This window comes from Podarcis liolepis (genome assembly GCF_965112155.1).
Source record: "Podarcis liolepis genome assembly, chromosome: 1".
Lineage (NCBI taxonomy): Eukaryota > Metazoa > Chordata > Lepidosauria > Squamata > Lacertidae > Podarcis > Podarcis liolepis.
In genome coordinates, this window is record NC_139554.1 from 128,771,640 (window position 1) to 128,791,047 (window position 19,408).

General features: G+C 45.2%; 1 protein-coding gene and 1 long non-coding RNA gene across 2 annotated transcripts in view; both read left to right on the top strand.

Moving 5' to 3' along the window:
• The window catches only part of KLF7 (KLF transcription factor 7), a 93,576-nt gene extending 83,313 nt beyond the window's left edge, over positions 1 to 10,263 (top strand). Inside the window, exon 5 of the mRNA XM_083474863.1 lies at positions 4,794 to 10,263. Coding sequence (XP_083330989.1) covers positions 4,794 to 4,845 — 52 coding nt within the window. The 3' untranslated portion in view covers positions 4,846 to 10,263. The remainder of the gene's footprint in view (positions 1 to 4,793) is intronic.
• A 3,499-nt stretch (positions 10,264 to 13,762) lies between these two features.
• LOC310693596 lies at positions 13,763 to 19,131 on the top strand. Its single transcript, XR_014519264.1, has 3 exons — positions 13,763 to 13,798; positions 14,710 to 14,818; positions 19,009 to 19,131. It is a non-coding gene; the product is annotated as an uncharacterized lncRNA (long non-coding RNA).
• Positions 19,132 to 19,408: the final 277 nt, after the last annotated feature.

Sequence of the window (19,408 nt, forward strand, 5' to 3'; positions counted from 1 at the left end):
AGGTATTGAAATCCTGAGTCATTTAAGGCTTTATAGGTCAAAACCAGCAATTTGAATTGGGCACAGAAACTACATGGAAGCCAATGCAGTTGAGGCAGGATGGCATTATATGTTTGACACATACAGTGGTGCCCCGCAAGACGAATGCCTCGCAAGACGGAAAACTCGCTAGACGAAAGAGTTTTCCGTTTTGGAGGTGCTTCGCAAAACGAATTTCCTATGGGCTTGCTTCGCAAGACGACAATGTCTTGCGAGTTCCTGCTGGTTTTTTTTTCCTTCCCCCCCCTTTTCTAAGCCGCTAAGCCACTTATCAGCTGATCCGATCAGCAGATAAGCCGCTAATAGCGCTAATCCGCTAATCCTTCAATGGGCTTGCTTCGCAAGACGAAAAAACCGCTAGATGAAGAGAATCACAGAACGAATTCTTTTCGTCTTGCGAGGCACCACTGTATTGCCCCGACGAACAGCCTGGCCATCCAATTCTGCCCTAGCTGAAGTTTCTGAACTGTCTTTAGGGGCAGCCCCATCTACAGTGGATGCTTGGGTTGTGAACGTGATCCGTGCGGGGTGCACGTCCGCAACCCGCATCAGCGCATCTGTGCACGCACGGGTTGCGATTCGTCGCTTCTGCGCATGTGCAAAGCGTGATTTAGTGCTTCTGCGCATGTGCGACTGCCAAAACCCGGAAGTAACCCATTCCAGCACCTGGAACCCAAGGAAGCATCTGTAACCCAAGGTATGGCTGTAATAACACATTGCAGTAATCTAACCTAGAGATTGGGACACAGAGCCTAGGACTTGCCGATCAGAAGGTCGGCGGTTCGAATCCCTGCGATGGGGTGAGCTCCTGTTGCTCGGTCCCTGCTCCTGCCAACCTGGCAGTACGAAAGCACGTCAAAGTGCAAGTAGATAAATAGGTACCGCTCCAGCGGGAAGGTAAACGGTGTTTCCGTGCGCTGCTCTGGTTCGCCAGAAGCAGCTTAGTCATGCTGGCCACCTGACCTGGAAGCTGTACGCCGGCTCCCTCGGCCAATAAAGCGAGATGAGCACCACAACCCCAGAGTCGGCCACGACTGGACCTAATGGTCCCTTTACCTTGTTAAACCTAGAGATTGCCAGAGCATAGACGACTGAAGTTAGGCTATTCCGGTCCAGATAGGGGTGCAGCTGGGTCTTCAGTCAAAGCTGAAGGAAGGTTCTTTGTACCACTAAGGCTACCTGAGCCTCAAGCCAACAGCAAAGGATTCAGGAGTGCCCCCAAGCTACATACCTGCTCCTACAGAGGGAATGTAACCCAACAAGAGCAGGCAACCTCCCAGCCATCTGGTCTAGGGAACTGCCTACTAACAAGTGCCTCAGTCTTAATCTGGATTGAGATTCGGTTTGTTCGCTCTCATCCAATCCATTACAGTTAAATTGATGGAATATGCTGAAATGGCAAAATTGACAATGAAACTGAGAGGAAGAGACGACAATGAATTCAAGTAAGAATGGAATATGTTTATTGCGTATATACAGGAGCAATGTACAGTGGTGCCTCGCAAGACGAAAATAATCCATTCTGTGATTCTCTTCGTCTAGCGGTTTTTTCGTCTTGTGAAGCAAGCCCATTGACGGATTAGCGGATTAGTGCTATTAGCGCTTTTAGCGGCTTTTAGCGGCTTATCTGCTGATCGGATCAGCTGATAAGCGGCTTAGCAGCTTAGAAAAAGGGGGGGAGGGGAAAAAACCCGCAGGAACTCGCAAGACATTTTTGTCTTGCGAAGCAAGCCCATAGGAGATTCGTTTTGTGAAGCACCTCCAAAACGGAAAACTCTTTCATCTAGCGAGTTTTCCGTCTTGCGAGGCATTCGTCTTGCGGGGCACCACTGTACACAGGTTAATACATTAGTAGGGTTTTAAGATCGCTTGTGATTTTTTCATGAATGAATAATGGGTGATTTAAATATGATATAAATATAACAACAGACATGCAGTAAGTTGATAAATAGTAGAACCAAGGAAGGGTTTAGAGGGATGTCAAGAGATTCTAGGAATCCCACAAGTGTGGTTTTTTGTTTTTGTTTTTTAAGAAATGTTTTTGTGAATGTATGTTTTTGTTTCTTGGTGTTTTTTATTATCTTTGGGAAATCAATAAAATGTGTTAAAAGCAAAACAAAAAAACAATCCATTACAGAGGCAAGACACTGTGTCCAGCACATCGGCTGAACGCTCTGCTTCTGGAGTTTTCTTGCCCAGCGCATGTTATTTCCCCAGAATTTTAACCTTTGAGTATGTAATACACACAAAGCACACAATTTGTGCGCTGTGATTCTTGATAGCACTGCCTATTCCTAATGGAAGAAAGAGAATCCCACACAGCTCCCCACCCCGCAATTCGTTGTTCCAGCTGCGTCTTGCATCTCAGGTGAGGCATATGGATGTAAGCTGGCAAAGTGTCATGCTGATTAGCAGCATCAGCATATGTACTGCAAATGGTGTGTGCGTGTGTGTGTGTGTGTGTGTGTTTTGGTAGCTAGGTTGAGAGAAAAGGGAGCAGAGGTGGACCCCAGAGGGGACTGAAAGAGAATCCCTTGGGTGTCCTTTCAATAAGCTGGCTACTAGCTTTCGCTAGGTATTTCTGTTGAAGTGCTCAGTAGGTCACCCGCTGTACTGGAAGGAACACAGAAACTGCATGGATTGTGGCACAGGGCTTGTGCTCAGCCAGTGTGTTCAGGGTCAAGCAGTAGAACTGCAAGCCAACCTTTGAGGTAGATGCTGTGTGGACTGCAGTCTAATTTTCAGTTGTTCCTTACTGATCAAGGAGCAGATGCAGGGCTGCAGGGGTTTAGCAAGCCTGGCATTCTTGTTGAAATCACACTGGTTTGCACGGGACTGTAATGGATTTGGACTGTTCCAAAGACCTACTTCCTACAGGGAAGTTTTTACTGGGAAATGGCGCCTTGTTGGAAATAATGGTGTGGATCTACCTTTTTTAGGTTTCCTGAAATACAGCCTTATATGGGTCTATGAAAATGGCTGAATGAGTATACAATTCATAAACACAGCAGGATTTTCCCCTTAAAAGAGAGCCAGCGTGGTGTAGTGGTTAAGAGCGGGGGACTCGTAATCCGGTGAACTGGGTTCGCATCCCCGCTCCTCCACATGCAGCTGTTGGGTGACCTTGGGCCAGTCACACTTCTCAGAAGTCTCTCAGCCCCACTCACCTCACAGAGTGTTTGTTGTGGGGGAGGAAGGGGAAAAGGAGATTGTTAGCCGCTTTGAGACTCCTGAAGGGGAGTGAAAGGTGGGGTATCAAGTCCAAATATGAATCAGGTGTAAGGAAGCTCTGGGCCCTCCAGATTTTGCTGAACTACAACTCCCATAATCTCCTGCCATTGACTCTAGGGCTGATGGGAGTTGTAGTTCAGAATCATTGGAAAGGTCATATAAATATGACCAGCCTCTATTGAAAAATCAAATATGTTACTTCTTAGGAGTAAAGTTTATTTTTATATATATATAAATTTTTATTGATTTTACAAAGTTTTTTAAACACAATATAAACATATAAAAAGACAAACAAACACACATAACTTCGTAACCTTAATCTCATAAACCTTGTTTCTCGGACTCCCTCATACCTCCCCTTTCTGCATCCCAATGTCCAAAGTTTTTTCAGCAACTTCTAATGATTCTGTCAGAAATATGTCTTACTCATCTTTCCTCCAATCTATTCTTATATCGCTGAAACCCTTTCATTCTCAAAGCCTTGACATTTTAACATCCATCAAGTTTATAATAGTCCTTAAGATAAATTTTAAATTTCTTCCAGTCTTCTTCCATCGTCTCCTTCCCCTGATCACGGATTCTGCCAGTCATCTCAGCCAATGTCATGTAGTCCATCACTTTCATCTGCCACTCCTCCAGAGTGGGTAGCTCCTGTGTCTTCCAATACTTTGCGATGAGAATTCTTGCTGCTGTCTTAGGAGTAAAGTTTAGCTCTAAAATGAGTGGTTTGTACCCACTATTAGGCACCCATTCAAAACTGCTGTTTGTTGTGGCATGGCTAATAGCTAGACTGTGCTGCTTCGTCGGGATTTTACAGACTGGGTGGTGGTGCATTGCTTCTCCTAGCCTTATTTGATATGCTGCTGCTAATAGAAAATTCTAGCTACAGCGACTTATTCTAGCACTTGAGTTATAACGCAGCTTTGTTGCTTCCCGCCAACGAAGGTGATGCACTTCCTGTTCTTGGAAAATGAAAGCATACTGGACTCCTGTTTACTGGCCCAATAAAAAGGTTGCACCTCTGGTGCTCTGTGTTTTAATTATTATAAATATACAAAACATTAAAAACATATATAAAGGTGAAAAGGTAAAGGACCCCTGGATGGTTAAGTCCAGTCGAATTCAACTATGGGGTGCAGCAGTCATCTCCACTTTGAGGCCAAAGGAGTTGGCGTATTTCGGACAAATACAGCTTGTTACATCCCATATAATGAAATAACCCTTATATTCCTTTTCTCATAACTGTGTATATTTGTGAGTTGCAGAAAGACACCCACATCAAAACCCATAATTGGTGTTTTATTTGCTAAGTCTGAGCTCAAGCATGCATGGAAGATTCACAGTCATACATTATTTCTAGAGTGTTCAACACGTACCAGGTGCTTTGCAAATTCTGCCTTTTTAAGGTTCAGCTGTAAGCAGAGAGTTTTCCATCCCGTTTGACGATGATCTGGTATACAAAATCAGAAAAGTTTTCTATTGCCCAACCCTGATATATATATATTTTGTATTTATTTCTGCAGGTGTTTTTCAAGATCTGATCACCTTGCCCTCCATATGAAGAGGCACATCTAAATAATAGATCTCTCAGCATGGCCCAGATGCAGACAGACCTGGGGAGAGGGGAGCTGCCTGTCTCTTGCTGCCTTTCAGAGGAAGAGAACTTGATCACCTGTACGCAAACCATGCACTAAATGCCATCATGCACCCAGCTATACTTAATTACATATGTGTCTTCTCTACACCTTGCCCAACTGGAAGGCAGATGACACCTGAGGAGGAGGAAAGGGGTGCGAGAAGATGTCAGCAAGACACGGATGGTGCTTACAGCACTTCAGGACCGCAGGATTTTTGTTCCCCATTTATTGCCAATGGAAATGAAAGCAAACGGGAGAGGATTCCCTGCCGCAGTAAGAGAAGGAAATGTAACTTGCTTCTCGAGGCAACTTGGATGATAGGGGATGGGGAACATGACTTTTGGAGTTGCATATTTGTAGCACTAACTTTTCTTTTTAAATGGATTTTGGAGGGGAAACTAATGACCTAGAAAAACCAAATCCCAGTTTGGTAGCCAAAACGTTAATGTCTTGGTTCCTTTCTGTTTTTGTTTTCGAGACTCCCTTATGTACAACGATGCATCAAGGCTCCTCACAGACACTTTGACCTGCTCTGATTATGGTTCTTCTTTATAGAACTGAGCTGTCAAGATCCCTTCAAGTCAATACCAATGGCCTTAATTGGCAGTAGACTGTGCAGTGACACCTGGGACACGCCTACTTTTTCCGCTTGAGATGGTATAGACTTCGTCAAGGATATTTTCTTTGGTTTTGGCTTTGCTTTTCGTTCCTTAAATTTTGATATTTTGTTATTGCACATCATGTGCACTAGGGGACTGTGAAAACTACTGATGTTCCTTCACAGTGGTTGGCCAGCAATGTCCCTGAGCAGCACCACAGTATATCTTTGGAGCCTTCACCACATTGCCATAGTTCGGACTTTCTATTTAATTGCCTAATGAAAACTTGAACAACAGCTTCTCTGGAAGCTTTGAACCTTTCTCTCCATGTTCATCAGAACTCATTTACTCACCTGGATATCTGTCTTGGATTCTGTCACTCAGGCATGACTTCAGATTTTCCTTCTGCACCGTGGGGAGCACGCTTGCTGCAACCCACGACGATTGGTTAGCAGCTCAGGCCGCTTTTGACCCTTTGACCCGGTCAAAAGCCTGGTTACTGATTTGTGTGTCTGGCACCTGCAAAAAGATATATTTTGGGTTGAGCAGATTTGTAGAAATACGATGATCATCATGAATGGAAAAGTGAGAACCTCTTTCGGTTAAAATAACCCCATGCGGCATTTTTGCTCTGAAGATGAAACCTCCTTAAGGTTCTCCTTTCCCATTTATCAAGGTGATGTGACTTCCCCACTCTTCTGACATGATAAGGTTAAATGAAAGGGATTGGCTTTTTGGTGAGCACTGACTTCCTACCAAATGACAAGTTTAAGCAAAAATAACAAATAGAAAACACATGGGTCCACACTGACCAATGGTTGAACCATTTAGTGATCAATGGAGGTATCAGGCTCACCTTTTGAATCTTGTAGATAATTTGATGGTTGTGACTCAAAGTGGATTTAATTTCCCTGTACTTTACACACACACATACACACCCTATTCTATATATACATGATGTCTACTTCTAGTTAGTTGGAGCTGGCACTGATTCCAAAGACTGCCTTTTCAAACTATCTCTCATGCAGGTGGAGAGTTAGTCATTGGGAATGGTTGTGTATAGTTGTTAATGCAGATGTGCCGAGAAATGAAATGGGCATGTTGATTCTTCCTTGGTTGCTGCTCTTCCACTCTCTAAACTAGCTCACTGCCCACCCTTTTGACTGTTTTTTTGACTTGCCGACTGTTCAGTAATTTCCTAATTTATGTTTAGGATGCAAAAACTTTAAAAGTTCTTTTTTTATATACAGAATATCTAAAATTGTATAATGTAAGTACAGACACAGGGATTCTTAGCACTTGGCCTTCTTGGCTTTCTTTCCATCTTTGATTTCGTCAAACTTAACTGAGTTTTCAAATAATACTCTCTTTGCATCGGAGTTCTTTCAGACGCTGTGGCTGTCAGTGCAGATACAAGGCCCAGCCCTTTAACAGTGGGATGTGAAAAGGACCAAAATCTAACCATCTGTGTGAGGGCAAAGAACGAGAGCATTTAAGGATGAGGGAGGAGAGATCTAAGTTTTATTCCAAAGATTTATGGTTAGCTATGATTTAGAAAATATTGGAGCACTGCTTGCTGACAATCTTGTAGTTCTCTGTATCTGTGTTCACATATTTTCTATTCCACCCAGGGGTTGAGTGGGCATTTGAGAGCCTTGTAGCTCGTTATTTGAATATTGTATGGCAGTTTTAGACTATCAGCTGAGGTGGATGACGGAACATCCAGACAGTGTGTTAGCTGAAAAATCTATACTGTCCAAGAAATTATTCTTGTAGCATCCTACATAATCTGCACACATATCTGTCATCACAGTAATCATTGGGTACCAATATCCATGAATGTCGTCATCTGAAATGTTGTTAAATCCTATTGCCTCTAGAATTCTTAGAGATCATCTATAAGACTTGGTGACAAATTTAATATAAGCCTGTATTTTAAATAATTCAATGTGGGTGGGAGTTGGGGAGGGGGAAAATATGGGTATGGAAAAGAACAATGTTGATTTACTTCCCCAGTGTCATTTGTGGTCTCGCTTAACATCTCTGCTTCAGAATGTGAAATCTTCAATGCCTGCCCTTTTGCAGCAGATCAGAACCCTAAACTGGTCCCCTCTCTAATGGCTTCACGAAGTTAGTGGTCTGAAAAAGCACACACATTGACCTCCTTGAAATAAATAAGATGTGCTTCTGAGTTAAATATGTAAAGCCAGCCCCCAAGCGTTGAGCAAGGAAGAAAGAGAATTTAATGGCGGGGATTGCAAGATAGGGGAGAGGAATACTAGGTTCCAGCCATGCAACTGTTAATTGGCAGACTGCACCCAACATGGACCCATGGCATCAGTGGCTCAAACACTACTGCTGGCCAGTCAGAAGCTGAGCCTCGTGCTGTCACCATCACTTTGCGGCCACCACCACCACGGAGGCTACCTGCTTGCTCCCTCCCCTTGATCATCACTTAGGTGCTGCAACCTCTGGCTTTTTCACCTGTGAACCATGCCTGATGGATGTGCCATCACAACAGCTCGCCATGCTTTTGAGGGGTTTCCTTTTTCCATATGACAAATCCTGAAGAAATTGAAATGGAGAGTTTGTAAATAGTTCGAGAACTTGATTTCGGCACTTGCCCCATTTCACCTTCGCTTCTCTGTCCTGTAGAAGTTGGGGTTTATTTTTTTCTTTAAGGAGAGGGCTTTCTTGCTTCATCGGCAATGGTGGATGTCTTTGGTCCTGGGGCTGCTCTTTGTGCAGGGCTCTCAGTACGAGAGGGAGCTGGGCATCACCTGGTCTCCTAATCCAGCACAAGTAGGCATGGGAGGCAAAAGCGCAGGAAGGGCCCGGGTGGGGCGAGGACTCGTGGCATTCCAGTTGGCCATCAATATTTCAGAGCACTGCCTGAATCACACTGGTAGAGAGGGGCACACAGTTAAGGAGCAGCAAGGCAGGAGAAGGGGGCAAACGTTCTCGTTGCTTCTGCCTCTCAATTCTCAGTGCGCCAGTATGCAAGACCGCTGGTCTCTGGTGGGTCCCATGTTAAAATTTGACTTGAAAGACAACTCTCTATTTTCCCTCCCAACCTATAGTGGGCACAGTGAGGTTCCTTGTATTTTTTCTGAATGGTGATAAAGTGGCCCTAAGCTTATTGTCTCCTCTTGTTGTATTTATGTTTTTTTATACAGTATATATAATGTCTTCATTTGAAGTGGCAAGATTTGGCATGAAACACCTTTTGCCACTTAGAATCTGGCATTCTCTCTCTTTATTTTTTTTTTTCTTTTTAAGGGGAGAAGAGCAATTTCATCCCTCCCCCCCCCCAAAAAAAAAATAGGATGGAAGGAGGAACATATCAAGAATGTATTTATTACCTGTTCTGATTGCAAATGCGGGCGGTAGTGTTGTGTTTTCTTTCTTTGAAATGCTTATACGTGACATTTTTGGATTCAATCAATCAATTGATTGATTGATTGATTGATTCAGAAATGTAAGATTGGCCTACTCATTTTGTTTTTTCATTAGAATACGTTGACCGCCAGATCGCCCAAGCTGGTGAAACCCCAAGCGAATTAAGGATCAGCATACTATCCATTTTGCATTTGCAGGCCCCGATCTCTGAGATTCCCCAAAGCTTCCCCACAAGCCAGCTGTCCTGCCATAGAGATGACAGGCAATTGTGGGTGGGGGATGTCCCATGCATTGATTTAGCGCAGAGGGAGCTTCACGAATGTAGCAATGGGTGTCCATCCTGCTGCTGCATAGCTTTGATTCCGAATTGGGGCCAAAATTGTGCATTTAACTACCTTTGCTACACACAGGTGCCCCCAACAGCTTTCCTTCCATGCAACAGAAGTGAGTCACAATATTGGATTTGACTTGCCTGTTCTTTACGATCTGTTGCCTCCTAAGCTAGAGCAACATGGCTTTTGAGAATTCAGCAGCCTGATAGGATCAGTCGATCTCCCGGAACAATTTCCTGGCCTGGGATATTTTTATTTTAAGAATAATGTTAGAAGGCACCAAGCCAGAAACCAGAAGGTGTGTGTGTGTCCCCCCCCCCCCAGCATTTCTCTCCTAAGCAAAGGCTTTTGCACATCACCTCTAGCAATCATATAAACCCACCGGAGTCCCTGTTTTGTTATAAAGGGGTGTGCATCTGTGCGTTTGTATATACTTATATCTATATATAATTTCCTTTTTGCGTGTGAGTTCCAACTTGGTCATTCATTTGGAAAGAAGAAGAAGAGAAGCAATGCCCACATAACAACCAACAACACTTGAAGGACTTTCATTTTGCACTACAGCACAGCTTCCCTTGCGCCAGATGCGTTTGCCAAGTGCATTTGGAGGAAACCCTTCTGTCTCGTTCTCTCAGGCCTTCTCTGGTATTTCTAGTATATCGCGGAAGTACGCAATCCTGTAGCCCTCGGTTCTGCCTTTTTTCGGTTGACATTTTATTTTTTTTAAGCTTTTTTATATATAAATATATATATATGAATATATTACTTTGTCAATTTTTTTGGCTGTACAAAAGTCTTAAGATTTAAAAAAAAAATATTATTTGTATTATATGATGGTGGTATGTTAATGTTCCAAGATTATTAATGAAGAAGATTTATTTTTGTTACTGGTCTGTTTCATAATTCTTTTTTAAATTGGTATATTGTAAGATATCTATGCAAAAAAAAAAAAAAGTTATGTGACGCATTTTTATTTAAGAATGTAATATGTGTAATAAAAAGTAGAATGTGTTTGGCCTGAAAATGGCTCAAGGTGTGCTGGAAATCTCCTTTGGGGACTTAAAGAAAACTGATGGAAATAGAAATATAGGATGTGGGGGCCGCATCACACTAGAGTGATGCTGTACAGTTTTCTGGGTAGCATCTTGGTGGTAGCTTTGAATTAGCAGAAACTCTTATACACAGGATTAAGCGTTTGAATTTCACCATTTCACTACCATTTAATGCCTATTAGTACAGGTGATCCCCCAAATCTCAACTGCACCTCTCATGGGAGTACAGTGGTACCTCGGGTTACATACGCGTCAGGTTACACACTCCACTAGCCCAGGAATAGTGCTTCAGGTTAAGAACTTTGCTTCAGGATAAGAACAGAAATCTGGCTCTGGTGGCGCAGCGGCAGCAGGAGGCCCCATTAGCTAAAGTGGTGCTTTAGGTTAAGCACAGTTTCAGGTTAAGAACGGACCTCCGGAACAAATTAAGTACTTAACCTGAGGTACCACTGTATGGGGAACGGGAGATGCTTGGGATGCAAAGAGCTGACCAATGGAAGCCAGGCCCCCTGCTATGAACTTTCTGCTAGTGTGAAGCCCAACTGAATGGAAACTTTCTACATGCATGGTGGCCAATCCAGAAATTCTCTATACTGTGAGGGCCTGTCCACACATAGTATTTACACGCAGGGTTTCGTGTGGAGTTTTCATTAAAAGCCACCCAACTCAGATTAATACAGAAATGAGTTGGAAACGAACTCGTGAAGGAACATGTGACATGGACCCAGGAGTATATGAATTTGGCCGTCCCTAATTCAGCCGTCCTTGGGCAGCTCAGTAGTCCCACTTTGCTTCCCCAAGAATTTTTGGGTGGCTTGTTTGAGGAAGAACACCCCACTTTGCTTCAGATTTCACTCTTACTTGAAATACCATGACAACCTAGGAATGTACAATACCTGCCCTAACAATTTTTCAGTCGCCTTATCCAAACCCTTTCTTCTTACCTCAAAAATTGTCAGATGTTTTGCCCGAGGAGCAACCCTCCTCACATTTGCTTCGGAGGCTGATTCAGAATTTCAGAGGCAGCCCTCCTTATTCATTTTTAAATAAAACTCCTTGAGGGTTTTATTAGAGGGCCGGATCCCTGCCACCCTTTTATTCCTTAGTACAAGAAAAAGGTCCGTATAGTTAAAGCCATAGTTTCCCCAGTAGTGATGTATGGAAGTGAGAGCTGGACCATTAAGAAGTCTGATCGCCGAAGAATTGGTGCTTTTGAATTATGGTGCTGGAGGAGACTCTTGAGAGTCCCATGGACTGCAAGAAGATCAAACCTCTCCAATCTTAAGGAAATCAGCCCTGAGTGCTCACTGGAAGGACAGATCCTGAAGCTGAGGCTCCAATACTTTGGCCACCTCATAAGAAGAGAAGACTCCCTGGAAAAGACCCGGATGTTGGGAAAGATGGAGGGCACAAGGAGAAGGGGACGACAGAGGACGAGATGGTTGGACCGTGTTCTCAAAGCTACCAGCATGAGTCTGACCAAACTGCGGGAGGCAGTGGAAGACAGGAGTGCCTGGCGTGCTCTGGTCCACGGGGTCACAAAGAGTCGGACACGACTAAACAACAACAAGAAAAAGTTGCACTGTTTCTAAAGGTGGGCAGTTGCTGCCCTATATTCAGGGATGTGTCTGTTCAGACCACAAGTGGAAGCTTCTGGAAGATTAAAAGCACTGACTTGCTCCTCCTTTCCTAATAGTAGAGCCAGCCCTTTTTGTGGCGGTCTCTACTATGCCTCAGAAAGCAAATTTTCAGTGCATCAAATTATCTTACTTGCATATTTATTTATTGCTGCATTTTTTCACTGCAAAGGAGAGGGAAGGTTGTGAGATATTCTGCCTCAAGAGACACAATAGCATGACCAGGCTTTGATATTACGAATCTATTTGCTGCTCTGCCTCAGGGAGCAAAATGGTGGCACGATAGCAGCAACAAGGCAAGAGACCACACCTAGCCTCTTAGGGTAAAAGCTTTAGCTCAGCGGTAGAGCACTTGCTTTGGGTGCAGAAGGTCCCTGGTTCAGTAACTGCTAGTTGCCAGGATGACCGTGGTCCTAACTGCCATTTATGTACATGTCCCATAACATCAGCTGTATTTACACACCCTCTGGCTAGGTCCCGGGACATGGGTGGTGCTGTGGGTTAGACCACAGAGCCTAGGACTTGCTGATCAGAAGGTTGGCGGTTCAAATCCCCACAACGGGGTGAGCTCCCGTTGCTCGGTCCCTGGCTCCTGCCAACCTAGCAGTTCAAAAGCACGTCAAAGTGCAAGTAGATAAATAGGTACCACTCTGGTGGGAAGGTAAACGGCGTTTCCATGCGCTGCTCTGGTTCGCCAGAAGCGGCTTTGTCATGCTGGGCACATGACCCGGAAGCTGTACGCCGGCTCCCTTGGCCAATAAAACAAGATGAGTGCCGCAACCCCAGAGTCGGCCACAACTGGACCTAATGGTCAGGGGCCCCTCTACCTTTACTAGCTAGGTCCCACTGCTAGTGTTCAAAGCAGGTGTAAGCTACATTGCATATCTATCCTATTTTAGCAATACTTCTCTTTGACTTTCCCCCCCTCAAACTAGCTTTCATGTGATCTGAAAACTTAAGCTGCAGTTAAGCAGAGGTGTGTACGTTTCAGACATCATCATCATTTATTACTTATACCCTGCCCATCTGGCCGGGCCTCCCCAGCCACTCTGGGCAGCTCCCAACAGAATATTAAAAATTCAATAAAACAGACATTAAAAACTTCCCTGAACATGTCTGCCTTCAGATGTCTTCTAAAAGTCAGATAGTAGTTTATTTCCTTGACATCTGACATCACATGCACAGGTGACCAGGGCTTTTTCCCTGTCGGAACTCAGTCCCAGCACCTCTCTGGTGGCTGCCATTGCCATCAAAAGGTAAGGTGGGAAAAAAGTAAAGGACCCCTGGACAGTTAAGTCCAGTCAAAGGCGACTATGGGGTGTCGCGCTTAGAACAAGGGAAGCATTCATGGCGAGTTTGGGCAGCCACAAGGAGAAAACAGTTTGTTGGTTAGAAAAGATGGTGGCCCCAGGGCAGCTGATTAGAGGGAAAAGCTTACTCATTCTATTAGTTTGGCTAACACCAAGTTAAACCTCCAAAAAGGTCAAGTGCAATATACCACGTATGGAGAAAGCAATCTACAGTCCCCACAATTCTTTGGGGTAAGTCATGTCCTTTAAAGGCATGGTGTGGAAGTATTTTTGCTGGGTTTTCCACTGCACTTTTAAAAGTTGGGATGAGCCTGGAAAAGGGAGGCTGAGATTGCAATAGGGGTGGTTGAGGTCCCCAGGTGATGAGGAGAACAAAACCACACCTTTTAGCAGTCTGCGCAAAACCCAAAAGTTCTCCCCCACCCCATTTAACAGGTTGTCTAACTGGAAAGAAAATGACAGTTTAGTTCAAGAACTCCTAGGATGCGATAAGACCATTCTTATCTCTTCTTCTCCTTACCGTCCACCACTATTACGTTCACTTTGCCTTATCATGAAGTGGGTATGCATTTTTCTTTTATTCCTGTTCTTAAAACAACTGGAGATAATTGAATTTTCAGCAGGGGGCCTAGAAATCTTGACGGCGAGGATCGAAATAATCTCACTTGTCATTTTCTCAGCAAAGCTAAGTGTTGCTTCTCCTGGGTGGAGATGTTGACAACTTCTACACTCCGTGTTATGAAGGAGGTTGGGGTTTTTTTCTCTCTCTCTCTCTCTCCCTTTCCACAGCAGAAGCCTAATTTCCTGCAATTCTTGGAGAGCCCAGGCAGGAAGAGAGGTCAGGAAACTCACTACCCACAGCTCAGGCAGTGATTAAGAGTGGACACATTTCCTTCCTTTTCCTCCACTACCATTGGAAAGATTTTTGTGTTCCCATGTTTGAGAATTTCTGCATTCCTCCCTCACACATAACACACAATTAATTATGTGAAAGATTTTTTTGTTTTGTTTTTCAGCACCTCCCACACGCAATGAATGTTGCACATCAAATCCTTTTCCCATGCAGTTTTTGTTCCTTTTGCTGCTGTTTGGTCTCTCAAAACAGGATATGGCTGAGTGAAGAGGATCTGACAGTTTCATGGCACTTGTTTCGCTTCACAGGCCGAGGTCTCTGCTTCCACCCCGGCCATTCCTAGCGTTTAAAACACCCCTGCTTTGCGGGCGTGAGTGGCACAGAGGACGGGCCTGCCTCAAATAAACTGCGCCTTGGCATCTTGGCATGTTCAGCTTCCAGAAGTCCTCTCCCGCCCTGCTTTCCTGCACACTCAGTGTCAGTGGCCTGCCCCCTAGCTTGAGGGCAAGTCTTCTCCAATTCAGAACGTGGTGGTGTGGCGACACCAAAGTGGAAATCACGACGGGCTCCCACAGCCTCCAGATGCGAGATTGCAGCATGTTTTCTGTTTCTCATTACAGTGCAGTGAGCTTGGACACTTTCCCCTAACCAACTGGAAATCCCCAAAGGGCTGGAGAGCACTTTAACAGCTGAAGCAAAGCTCCACAGGAAATGGACTCCATGTGTTAGGTCAGTCCTTTCACAGAGTATGGAAAGAGGGCAAGTTTCTCTTCCCATGTTCTCCTTCAGTGACCTCAATCTGCGTCCTCCATTCTTTGCGGTCTCCCTCAGCTGCACAGCTTTCTCTTTTGCTGAGTCCCCATTTCCTTTTTCTCAGAAGACTGGTTACTAAACAGTTATTGAGAGCGTCCGCTCTCCAGTTATTTTCAACTGCAACAGCTATTAACCCCTGGTGTGCCACCCTCTCACACAACCTAACACACTGGCACACCCTTAGGCTGCTTCCGACCTCTGAAGGAGTCATTACTCAGAGACGACCCATTAAAATGAATGGCTATGTGAAATAATTGGGGTCAATTCATGTCAGCGTGTCTGTGCTGGGCTCAACTTGGGGCTCGCACACACTTTGCTTGTCCCACACCTAGAAAACACGGGTCCAAGAGGTTTGCTGCTTGTCCTGGGCTTTCCTAGGCGTGGGTCCAAGCGATTTTTGCTTTCCCCAGTGAAACGCGCTGTTTGTCGGTGAATTGGAACAAACAGCGATCGGTGGGAAACATGATTGCTGTCTGGCCCAAATCAGCGGTAAAATCGTGTTTCCTTGGACGGGTCAACCAAGGTGTGGACAAGCCCTTTCTTGGGCCTTTGCAAGGTGGAGAGAGCCCAACTACCCATGAGGTGGGAGAGAGCCATGGCTGGTTCTTGTAATCCTCCTTTGATGCCCTCCCACCTTTATTTCAAAGCATCGGCAGCCATTTCCTAATTTGATGGGAGGATAATTTGATTGGGGAACGGGTGTTGTGCGGAGGGAAGTGTTTCTAACCATTCTTCCGCACTTAATGGCAAGTGTAAATAACCCTTCACACACACACACACACACACACACACACACACACAATCCAGCCTCAGCGCTGCCAGCTGCTTGTCTGCTTGGTCATTTGCCTTCCATCTCCACCTGGTGGCTGTTTTGTATAGGACCAGAAACAAATGGGCAAATGATTAGAGCAGGGACGTGGGTGGCCACAGAGCCTAGGGCTTGCTGATCGGAAGGTCGGCGGTTCGAATCCCCACGACGGGATGAGCTCCCGTTGCTCGGTCCCTGCTCATGCAACCTAGCAGTTCGAAAGAACACCAAAAATGCAAATAGATAAATAGGTACCGCTCTGGCGGGAAGGTAAACGGCATTTCCGTGCGCTGCTCTGGTTCGCCAGAAGCGGCTTAGTCATGATGGCCACATGACCTGGAAGCTGTACACCGGCTCCCTCGGCCAATAAAGCGAGATGAGTGCCGCAACCCCAGAGTCGGTCACAACTGGATCTAATGGTAAGCGCTCCCTTTACCTAGGCAACCTAAGGCCCGGGGGCCGGATGCAGCCCAATCACTTTCTCAATCCGGCCTGCGGACAGTCCGGGAATCAGTGTGTTTTTACATGAGTAGAATGTGTGCTTTTATTTAAAATGCATCTCTGGGTTATTTGTGGGGCACAGGAATTCATTCATTATTTTTTTCCAAAATATAGTCCGGCCCCCCACATGGTCTGAAGGATGGTGGACTAGCCCACGACTGAAAAAGGTTGCTGCCCCCTGGGCTAGAGCATCTTTGGCCACACGGCAAATGCCTCGTTCCTCACTGCAGATGCAGCAGCAAGGCAATACCAGGTTCCACCAGGGGCTGGGCAATAAAGTGGGCAGTAGTGCTGGAAATGGACTGCAAGGAGCTCCCACTATCAGTGGTGATGCTGCTGCAATTTCCAGCACTGCTGCTAGTCTGCTAGATATTATTATTATTAATATAATGGGGTTTTTTTCCTTCAGACCACAGACTCCTAGGTAAACCAGCCCTGTGACAGATTCAGACGATAAGCTATTTTTTAATGTTGTGAACTGCCTTGAGATCTACAAGATGAAGGGTGATGTAAAAATTTGTTTGTTTATATTAACTATTAATAATTAATAATAACTAAGATCAGCGGTTCGAATCCCCGCGACAGGGTGAGCTCCCGTTGCTCGGTCCCTGCTCCTGCCAACCTAGCAGTTCGAAAGCACATCAAAGTGCAAGTAAATAAATAGTGGAAGTAAATAAATAGATACTGCTCTGGCAGGAAGTTAACCGGCATTTCCATGCGCTGCTCTGGTTTGCCAGAACTGGCTTAGTCATGCTGGCCACATGACCTGGAAGCTGTACGCCAGCTCCCTCGGCCAATAAAGCAAGATGAGCGCCGCAACCCCAGAGTCATTCATGACTGGACCTAATGGTCAGGGGTTCCCTTTACCTTTACCTTATTGGTGGGCAAAGGTGTCAGTTTTGCATCTCCGGGTTTTCTATTTCCCCACCCTTAAATTCAGTTCTCCACATATGCATTAATAAAAAGATCTCCATTAAAATTGATCAGCATCTTCGAACAAATGTTTCCCCAACGAACCTATTTTTGTATGGCGCTTTTGGCTAATATACACGTTTTTGCAAGCGGTTTTCCCTACTATGATGCGTGTTAATGACACCGCCCCCCCACTAATACAAACATTATTATGCACACATTATCTTATTATATGCTTTTATGTATCCATTACTTGGCTAGAAAACCGCACTGCAAAGTTCAGAGAAATACAGTGGTGCCTCGCAAGACGAAAAGGATCCGTTCTGTGATTCTCTTCGTCTAGCGGTTTTTTCGTCTTGCGAAGCAAGCCCATTGACGGATTAGCGGATTAGCGCTATTAGCGCTATTAGCGGCTTTTAGTGGCTTTTAGCAGCTTATCTGCTTATCGGATCAGCTGATAAGCGGCTTAGCGGCTTAGAAAAGGGGGGGGAGGAAAAAAACCCCGCAGGAACTCGCAAGACATTTTCGTCTTGCGAAGCAAGCCCATAGGAGATTCGTTTTGCGAAGCACCTCCAAAACGGAAAACTCTTTCGTCTAGCGAGTTTTCCGTCTTGCAAGGCATTCGTCTTGCGGGGCACCACTGTACAGATTTTTAGGAGTGACCATGCAGCCTGCAGCCCATGCCAGTCACGGCCCAGCAACAAGCAGAGGACAACAGGTGCCGTGCCGTGTTTCAGCTGACACATGCATGCGCCACAAAAGGCATCATCTCAGAAAGGGTCTTCCTTTCTCTTTGAGAGAAAAGAAGAATGCCTGTTTTAAGATGGTGCCTGCAATTTGTCATTTTTTTTGGCACGGTCTCAAGCAGAATTTAAATCTTCTGCCCTATTACCGTATTTTTCGCTCCATAAGATGCACCTGACCATAAGACGCACCTAGTTTTTAGAGGGTGGATGCAAGAAAAAAAATATTCTTTAAAGGGAGCGCTGAGCAGCGCCTGTCTGCATCCCAGGCTCTGCTCAGCGCTCCCTTTCACGAGCTGAGTGGAGTGTGTGTGCGGCGCTTGCAGGCTTTTCCCCGAGGAGGGAGGAGGGACTGACGGGCCGTGTCAGTCCCTTCTCTCTCGTCGGGGAAAAGCCAACAAGAGCCGCACACACGCTCCACGCAGCTCGTGAAAGGGAGCGCTGAGCATAGCCTCCCGCCTGCATTCGCTCCATAAGACGCACACACATTTCCAATAATAATAATAATAATAATAATAATAATAATAATAATAAATTTTATTTATATCCCGCCCTCCCCAGCCGAAGCCGGGCTCAGGGCGGCTAGCAACAATCAAATAATCAAACAGTCAAATAGTCACACAATCTAAAAATATTTCATTATAAAAATTAATTACTTTTTAGGAGGGAAAAAATGCGTCTTATGGAGCAAATAATACGGTAGCTGAGATAAGCTCTTTTTAAGTCCCTCGAACTTATTTCCAGTGTGGTGTAGTGGTTAAGAGTGGTAGTCTCGTAATCTGGGGAACCGGGTTCGCTTCCCCGCTCCTCCACATGCGGCTGCTGGGTGACCTTGGGCCAGTCACACTTCTTTGAAGTCTCTCAGCCCCACTCACCTCACAGAGTGTTTGTTGTGGGGGAGGAAGGGAAAAGAGAATGTTAGCCGCTCTGAGACTCCTTAAAGGGAGTGAAAGGCGGGATATCAAATCCAAACTCTTCTTCTTCTTCTTCTTATTTTAATCTGTGGATCTAACCGATTGTTCAGCCCTAGCAAATTTGGACTGAGTTGGTGTGATTTATTACGTTTCTTCCGCTAAGCCTGGGGTGAGGCGCAGAATTATGCACATGCTAATGGCAGGCTCTGTGTTAACTCTTATTGATAGCTCTGCCAATGGTGCCCATGAGGAAGATTTGGGGGAAGGAACTATGAAGCGTGAGAAAACAGCCGTCTTGTGAGACCTGTAGACATCCTTCCACTACCAAGCTGGAGCTCGTGGGTATGGCAGCATAGCATAACGCCTGAGCTGTGGACCAGATAATTTCTATTTACAGGGAGTGCATAAGCTGTCCTAAATGAAGCGAGAGACTTTTGCACCTACCTAAAACACCTGGGGGGGCACCAGGTTGGGGAGTGCTGATCTACTATGACTCGCAGCAGCTCACAAGGACTTCTGAAATGGGTTCCCCCATCCCTACCTCATAGAATCATAGAATCATAGAATCATAGAATCATAGAATCATAGAATCATAGAGTTGGAAGAGACCACAAGGGCCATCGAGTCC